This window comes from Aspergillus luchuensis, chromosome 5 (genome assembly GCF_016861625.1).
Source record: "Aspergillus luchuensis IFO 4308 DNA, chromosome 5, nearly complete sequence".
NCBI classification, from domain to species: Eukaryota; Fungi; Ascomycota; class Eurotiomycetes; order Eurotiales; family Aspergillaceae; genus Aspergillus; species Aspergillus luchuensis.
Window position 1 is genome coordinate 1,016,662 of NC_054853.1, and position 8,808 is coordinate 1,025,469.

Consider the following 8,808-nt stretch of genomic DNA (forward strand, 5'->3'; position numbering starts at 1 on the left):
GAAAAGCTTTGTAACCTTGCGCTGAATAGCAATAGGCCCCCGAGTTGCTTCCCTGGCAACACCCCAACCCATAGTGCAACCGCACCCGAGAATCAGCAGGAGTCGGGAGGGGTGAGAAAGCGTATCACCAAGACTTATGATTGCCCCATGATAGGATGCTCAGGAGTATACTCAACCTACGCCAAGTTAATGAATCATTTTCGGAAAAGGCATCTCACGGGTGCAACTGAGGGTGGTCAAAGTCGTCCTAAGGTACAAAATTACCATCACCGTGATCCCGACAATCAACCAGCAGCAACCAAAAGCTGCAAAAGCCAACGAACGGCATTGTGACCGGGTTAGTTGGTCCGTGATTAATTGGTGCATTATCATTACTTTGAATTGTACTGATCCCTTTTGCCAAAATCCAGTTAGGAAGGGAAGCAGCATCTTCGATAAGAACTACTCTCTTGCCTTCTGAATCTGCCGTACCTTTCAGCGACAGCGGGTAAGAAAGCTTAAAGGTAGGAAAGAAAACAAGAGGCTACTTCTGCATGTTGCACAGAGATGAGCAAACTGGTTCAGAAGAGGGCTCTTGGTCATTATCATCAATGAAGAAAATTCAGGAAGCGTGCATGTATACAAATACTGGTGATCGAGGGGAAATGGATATTTACGCAGAGACAGGGAGTAGAAATCGAGATATTGAGCGTCCCGGTTATCAATGTCGAAATAAAGAGTGGCTCTTATGTTCACCCCGATATTGGGAGATTAGGGCGCGACCAGTGAACTAGCAAATGTGCATTCAAGGAAGCAATCGCTGACAAAAATAGTTGCCAATGTCACGCGGGGCGTGAGATAACAAAAAGTTGGGGAAGTCAAGATAGCATAGCCCATATATTCCAATTGAGGATCCGCGCGACATACCTGTCAGATTGGTCACGCACCCTGGATAGAATCTCGAAACACTAATTTAGAAGCTTTGGCAGTTGCATGACTGCTGACTCCAACTTATCCTTGGTAAATTCGCACGTCTTTAGACTGCCCTTCAAGAATCGGTTTCAACCTGAGGAATCGGTCCCAACTTGGAACCTTCTAGTGTTCCTGGACCGTGTTCCGCGGCGAGGAGCACTCGGTCGGCGCCAGTTCGATTGCCCTCCCTATCAGATATGTATCCCGGTAAAAAAATGTTGACGTGTAGTTTGAAAAGAGACGGGAAGAGGAAAGGCAGATTGGTCAGGCTGTCCAAGTGGTATTGGATAAGCCTCGGAAGACGTTTCAGACTCTCATAACTTGGGTATAGACCATGAAAGACTACGAGGACCAGCCGAACAGAGGGCGAAGGCTTCGCGTAATAGAACCTCCGTGAGGGGCCATTCCAGAAATTTCATCGGTCCTGGAACCTTGGTTTTAAGGTTCTGTTCGTCCCATCCACCTCTATACCTTGCATTCTGTGAAGCGGTTGAGTGCGAACTCTCGTGGTGGATATTTGGATCGCGTTTCGCGGTTAACCTCCGACGACTCAATCGTGAACTTGGCGAGAGGATCATATTGGGAAACGGACTGAATAGAGAGTTCCTGTTCAATCATTCCCATATTAGAGATGTAACCGACTATGGTCACACAGTGCGGGTATAGCGATCCCAAAATCACAGGGCAGGCAATTGTTCCCCAGCGGGGGTGAAGGTGGTGGTGGTGGAGGAGGAGGAAGAGGCAGTCGGGACAGGTCCTACCGTCTCGGTGAGAACACGGTCGACAATTGGCCGCGTAAACTTACTGGGATCGAGAGCGGAATCCAGTCCCTCATTGCGGAAGTTATAGGCCATGCTCGAAATCTGGAGCGGGAGTAACAAAGCGATGCAGGATCTTCCAAATCACGGTGTGCACTTGCGCAAGGCTGGCGTATTATATACACGGTGAAGTCGAGAGCCAAGGCATGATCCTCTCGCGAGGAGTTCGCAGGTGTTGGCGAAACACAGGACACTGGAACATATTGTCGATATAGCGCACAGGGAAACAAACGTGAATGAGGCCTGGGTCATGGAAGGCTCGAGATTACCTGTAGGCGAGCTCCTTCCCGGCCCTTCATCGATGGAATCCTCCTGGCCGGTTGTGATACGCTTCCCCCAATGGCTGTTCCGTTCTTGGACATTCACACCTGCATCGCTAATTTCGAAGAGCCATGATCTGATACGAATCTGTAAGCACACCACGCAGACTTATTCTGAGAAAGAACAAGGCAAAAATAAGAGCCCTGCACAAACGCCGCCTCCAGATCGAGGTAAGCAAAGCTAGTTTGGACAAAAGCGTCCAACCAAATGGGCGGGAAAGGCATCACCCCACTACCAAATCATGGTAAACGCAGGCGTGTACGAGGGCGTAGTGAACAATAAGCCCCTGGACTAGATGCGAGTATAGATGAGATCTACTGAATACTTACCTGCTACATTTAAATTTCGCGGCTGCTATATCATAGTAATTCATGCCTACTGTTCAAACTTAATACAAGTAGACATGCTTGGATGACGCACACATCAACAATTGTCGCTGAGACCTAATGGTCCTCCTTGGAACCTTTGACAAGTCAGTAGATACGTTCAAATCCTCTGGGCGACATACTATATTCTAGCATTCGTTTTTCCAGTTCGCGGCGCTGCTCCTCTAGTTGCAGAGAGATATGCCAGGCCTTTTTGACCTCGTCAATATAGGTTTCATCCACCTGAGAGAATGATAGCCGCAAGTAGCCTTAGATTATCTGGGCAAGCTCACGACTACTCCAACTTGGTGACTCTTTTCGCAGCAGAAGCATCGAGTCTCCGGTCTCTGGGTGAGCCGAATACTTCGATGGCCACACACTACTAGCCTAAAGTCTCGATAGCATTCACGGCAGAGGAACAAAAGCTTGGTGGCAGTGGGGTTCCTAGCCCCAGCCAAGGGCGTATTGGACAGAGTAGCCATGGAGTATGGCGGATGGCAACGCAGGATCCAGACGGAAACGGCTATTGATGAGTGTGAAAGTCATCGCGGCAGTTTCCGAGAGGAATTGCAGCCATTATACCTTGTAGACCAAGAATAAGATATTACCAAAACGAGGGAAGCGCAAGGGCAACCAACAACCACAGACTATCCTTACGACACCCTTGCTCTCTGTGCGTCGCTGGAAGAAATTAGTCGAGCGAGCCAAGAACACTGAGGGACGGGCCTGTCTGCTGGGTGGTTTAGACCGCGTATGTGGGTGTGGATGTATCCTGGAGCACCAGCCAGTCTATGGTAAGTCGTCCTTTAATAAAATGAAGTCTGTGCGGTAGTATGGCACCCACATCACCACAGAGACAGAGGAATGACGATACGGAGGTGTTCACGCATGCAGATAGAATGATTATCATTATCCCATGCATAATGCCGGCCATTGGGCTACATGCTACGTGTAGAGAGGTGTCGGCTGCATTCATTCCCCACTACCAGATTACGGTAAACCATAGTGTGCTTGCCAGGAGGTGCAGCTCGCGCCATCCGTGGCCGAAAGAGCAAGCGAGTTCTTCCAAGTTCCACTTGATGCATATTGACTTAGGACCATGGTTCATCTTGGATGATTGCGCTATGGAAGGCTCTCAGCACACGAAGGAATCGTGCGCGACATCAACATAGCGAGGATCCTGTCTACATATGCCCACTCTCTGCCAATCTGCACCGCGTCGGTAAGCAAGGCTCACCAACGTCCTACCTGGCCACACTCACCCCCGAGATGTCTTAAGTGGGTTTCGAAAATAGTACATCATAATGGAAAACTTACTGATGTAAGAAATAAACTAGAATCCGCCGCTCAGTTGGCCTCAGCTAATGCTTACCTTCTCAGGTTGTTGTACGACGGGAACGACCACATTTACCAAGCTGATACCTTTTCCACGGACGTTTTACGCCTTCCCGCCCCAGATGCTGACCACCTGAGGTATTCAATCCCAGCAGAAGAGCTCGACGAACGGGAGACGATAGAAGAGGGTCCGGCCGAAATCTGCTTGGAAAAGATCCTGAGGCAATTCGGCAGGGATCAGGATAAAGCTCTCTGTCTGTGTCTTCACAACCGAACCGCCGAGGCAGCAGAGATCATTTTATGTTCTCTCCTCTGGGTTACCAGTGATGCAGTAGTGCGCGGTATGTCTCAAGGTTTATCGCTTATATGTGTTATTTTGGACTGTTTCACCGACCATGGGCTCACGCCGTTTCTATTAGGCATTCTGTACGACGACGCTGCGGTTCATCTCAGGCAACTCAGGCTCTGGAGCGAGTTCAATATCTGCTGTCTTGCAGTCTGGCAGAAGCAAAAGGATTTGACTCAGGCTTCGATGACGGCGAACATCCCTCTTCCCGACCCATGTCTGAGCATTTCACAAATAGAAACATTTGGTGCGGAGCTGATTGCTATCTGTGACAGGATAGAAAAGCATGGACTAGTGGACTATGAGGTCGGGGTCTGGGAAGAAGAGATTCTCTCCAGTAAGGTCACCCGTCAGGTTATACGCTGCTTGCGTTGCTGACCTTACCGTAGTCCTTCATCAGTGTTGGTCATTAAGTCAGACGCTTTCGACACAGTTGCGGATGCTCGACCAGTTAGCCGAGCGAGATGGCCAGATGAGTCGGTCAATTTGTGCTGGCCAACGACAATAGCGGGTATTCAATATAGTTGGCATCCTGTCGGGGATGCGATGTGATTGTCATATGTGGACTAGCATGTGACCTAGTGGGGTAGATTGTCGGCCTGAAGCGACCATCAGCGAGTCGTTCATCAAGCAAGCTCCATACCCCCAAATGCCTCAGCACCTAACAATATTTCGACTATCTACAGATAAATGCACCACGGAACAAGTCATCTCAGGCCTGCGGGAGCATTTCGAGACGTAGGCATTCAGAGGGCCTCCCAAGGACGAGGTATACGTCGAGAGCCCGCTCGACTCTGATGCACTGGAGCGCTTGAAACCTTTGCTTTCACTGATCTGTGACGGTGTGAGTAGCTGATATTTAGATATGGCTAAGCAGGAGGTATCCATACAAGAATTCCGCGTCGAGTAAGATCGACAACATCATCGTTGCCTTCGTTCGGGGATCTGGCCGATGGTTCAACTTCTGCCTGCCTCGGTCGGTTGGTGTCTGGATATTTCGTTTGCCCAGGGATCATGAATTGAGATCCATCTCGGATATGCCCTTGGAAGTGGTCGAGGACCCCCGCACGGTTGTCCAATTCCAGCAATTTGCGACAAAGAGCGCACCACATCCTTCCTTCCGCAGCAGAGCAAAAGTTCTTATCGATAAAGGCTTTTCTCAGTTCTTTCCGTGCGGCACGGCTCAACATGATGCTTGAGGTAGAGATGAGACCGATAGGCAAGCGACTCAGTGGAGCTGGCTGGGATGAATTCACCGCAGCTATCGTAGAGACATATGCGCCCGGCATTGAAGGAATATTCTTCCACGTGAATACGCCAATCGTCGATAGAGGTGAATCCCTTCGTACACTCCTTAGCAGTGCACATGTAGTTCTGCTTGGGTGAATGTCTGATTTCGGTCATGGTAAAAAAGAGAGCTGATGATGACCAGGAATCTTAAGGCCTGAGGATATTGGTTGTGAGGTGTCCTTGGAGGACATGTGTGACTTATGTAGCGAAAGTCACAAGTTACTCTTCATATTTGGTAAACCAGTCATGCGCGTTATGAGACACCTGGATATTAATCCCTCTCACCCCATGATGGTACTGTATGGGAACGGTTAAATCGCCTCTCATAACTCTCCCCGGCCTCAGATGTTGTTCACCCATACGCGCCAACGCACTCTTCCATGCTTCTAGTAGCTCGCTTCCTGACTCCAGCTTCACCAGTGCTGTTTCAGAGATTTTGTAGACTTGAACCTTCCCTCGCTCCCGATATCTGTCGCCACCATAGGGCACCAAAGCTGACGTTGAATAGAGTAAAGCATTCTAAAATCACCACGGACTTTTCAACAATCTCACAACGAATAGCGGTAGGGCTAGGAGAGGGGGGGAGAGGGAAGCGTTTAGGCCCCCACTGGTTGCACACTTCGTGCACAAAATTGACAGAACAGAACCAGGAGTGCGGCATGGTGAATCCTCTCTTGAATGAGCCCTCTAGTGTCTGAAAAGTAGATTTCATATTCACATGGATATTTTGAAGTTTATTTGCGGCAACGCCGCTGCCATCATGATCACCATGATGGCCTGAACTGAGCAAGAGCCTCAATGCCCCTTATATGCTCGGTCAAATCTCGATATTCCAATGTTTAAGGCACCTCCTGGCCATTCTTGATGATATTAGCTCGGAACCTAGCAGAGCTCGACTTGAGCGAGCTCTCGTATATGGCCTAAAAGATCTCTACTATGGACCCTTCGGAGTACAGCTTCCAAAACCAGCCATAATGCCTCTTTCGAATTCACGCATCGACCACTTCTCGTTGTATATATAGCCTCGTGTTAACAACTAGTGGACGTGGCCACGATAAGGGACAAGGTGTGATGAGACCACGACATTCTTCTGGTTCTTGTCGTTCGTTTGTTGAGAGCGCTATATGAATCTAGATAAGTTCTAAGGTCCAAATGTCCGACAGTTGTTAATATGGGGCCGATTTGTCCAATCCGGATTTTTAGTTGGCCCGGATTATGATGCTATGCCGGAGGCAAGTGTCTCATCGCTAGAGAACGTGCCGTTGCTCAACCTAAATGAATTCAACGCCCTTGCTCGATCTTGCTAAATGTTACAAATTTGCCGCTGTTATACTTGAGGTTGACTACTCAAATCAGAGTCACGACGGACTCGTTCATGCTCAAGACATTTACAGCACTCCAAGTCATGATACAGACTTGCCACCGATGCTGATGGCACCGGCATCGTCCAACTTGGTTTAGTCTCCAACTTCCCCCCCACATCCCCGCCTGGTCAGAATGCGTTGCGTATTGTTGCTGAGATCAGTGCACAAGCGCTTCAAATGGATCGTGATCAGCAAAAGGAAAAACACGAGTGTCATGCATTACGTGAGATATTGAAGAAGACCACTGCTGAGCGGGACGAGGCAGTCCAATTAGCAGATGTCTTATATGAGACAAACCAGCAGATGGGCGCAGTTATAGACCACTTTTTACAGGAGCATGCAAACGACGGGCGCGAGTCGGAGTCGTTCGAGGTCATATTAACCCATGTTCTGCGACAACGGGACAGATCTGAGAATGGAAACAGACCACAGAGCTCTATCGCTACTGGGGAGGAAAAGGGTAACGGATCCGCTATTGAAGAGAATCCTGGTCCCGTTGGAGCAGACACACAAGTTGCAGGCATATGTACCCGGGGGGAGGGGGGGGGGGTTGCACATTGACACGGTATACTGTACTTTCGATCGAGGTAGTAGAGATGTCTTCCATGACATCTTTAGACAGTATACAGTGAAAGTTGATTTTGCAAGCGGGGCAAGAAGATACTGTAGTGTACAAAGATCATTCACAAACCTAGATTCAGACTAAATGGATGCACCATGAGCTCGATCTCTTCGTATCTTTCTCATATACCTGTCGTTGGGCAGTAGGGGAATAGGTAGAATAGGCGGGATTGATTAATGGGTACAATAGTATATCCCCTCCAATTTCTCATAAAATACTGCCAGCTACCAGCAGCTAAATGTACCAGATCAAATCTAGACCGCCATCTCACCCTAACCATCTGGCGAGTGTAGGATAACTTCGAGAGCATCACCTTCCTCGTGGACGGTCCCAAGACATCATTGTCGGGAAGTTTTAAAATTCTTTATTCGACACTCGCACCACTTGCATCTTCTCACTCAGGGTCTGGACATCAGGCACGCTCATGTGCGGAGCCCGTAGTCGTCAATCGATTGAATTCATCCGCAAGATCGCTTGAATCTCGGCTCATATCAGCCGTTCCTCCCAAGACAGGTCCATCATATAGAGCCGTGACGGTGGCCATGAGCTCATTGCCCTTGGTTATGGTTGCTTCGAGCCATCGGAACGACGCTTGCGTGACCGGGTAGGCGGTGATGAGCAGCACATCGCCGGGACTGGCGCGTGCATGGTATGATGAGCTGACCCGCCGAATAGTACCTTGGTCGGGCAGTGCGGCGAAGACACGATGGCAGAGCAACTCGATCAGCAACCAGTTCTTAGTCACCCGAGAATCGTGTGGCAGAACAGCCATGGCTTGAATGCGGAAGGGTGAAGGCGAGTAGAACGTGAGGGTCCGCAGGAGCCGTTCTTCCAGTTCCGCAGACGGGTAGCTTATGTCGAATGAAGCATTCGTCTCGTCGGAGGGCGACGATGTACAGCACGGACAAAACGGAGAGAATGATTCCGGCGAGGCTCCATCCGCTGGAGGATTCGTGTCTGAGGTAACTGGCAGGGTGATTGGGGTGGTCGGTCGACGCTGTCCAGAGTACGACATCTCGCTTGCCTCCCAATGCGATGGGGCGAATCAGGAAAGTAAAGATGATAAGACGAGCTTGCTGGAAGGGAAGAATATGGCATCCACATCAAGCTCTGAAAACATAACCAACGCCTTGTGTCAAGGCGGCAAGCGACGCACAAGACGTAGGCGGGTATATAAGACAAGGCTATGAGTTGTACAAGGTCAACGGTTGACAAAGTTATTGAGATAGCATATTAGTCGCCTACCTCTTTCAATCGTGGAATAAGTGGGTATTGGCATTGTTCGTGTGGACAACGAGGGCTAATATCGACTAGACATTCTCGTTAACGAATATAATTATCAAACTAATTGTGAAGGGCAACTTTACTGGTATATTAAACATTCCGCTTCAGGTAA

General features: G+C 49.2%; 3 protein-coding genes across 3 annotated transcripts; 1 reads left to right on the forward strand and 2 right to left on the reverse strand.

Moving 5' to 3' along the window:
• Positions 1-1,416: 1,416 nt before the first annotated feature.
• Positions 1,417-1,805, reverse strand: AKAW2_50358A (uncharacterized protein; the record flags this gene model as incomplete). The annotated part of the gene is made up of 2 exons (XM_041690167.1): positions 1,417-1,557; positions 1,713-1,805. The coding sequence occupies 2 exons, from the start codon at positions 1,803-1,805 to the stop codon at positions 1,417-1,419; spliced, it is 234 nt and encodes a 77-aa protein (XP_041543779.1).
• A 1,763-nt stretch (positions 1,806-3,568) lies between these two features.
• Positions 3,569-4,514, forward strand: AKAW2_50359S (uncharacterized protein; the record flags this gene model as incomplete). Its single annotated transcript, XM_041690169.1, has 3 exons — positions 3,569-3,677; positions 3,793-4,131; positions 4,210-4,514. The coding sequence occupies 3 exons, from the start codon at positions 3,569-3,571 to the stop codon at positions 4,512-4,514; spliced, it is 753 nt and encodes a 250-aa protein (XP_041543780.1).
• Positions 4,515-7,824: 3,310 nt separating this feature from the next.
• Positions 7,825-8,427, reverse strand: AKAW2_50360A (uncharacterized protein; the record flags this gene model as incomplete). The annotated part of the gene is made up of 1 exon (XM_041690170.1): positions 7,825-8,427. The coding sequence occupies one exon, from the start codon at positions 8,425-8,427 to the stop codon at positions 7,825-7,827; it is 603 nt and encodes a 200-aa protein (XP_041543781.1).
• Positions 8,428-8,808: the final 381 nt, after the last annotated feature.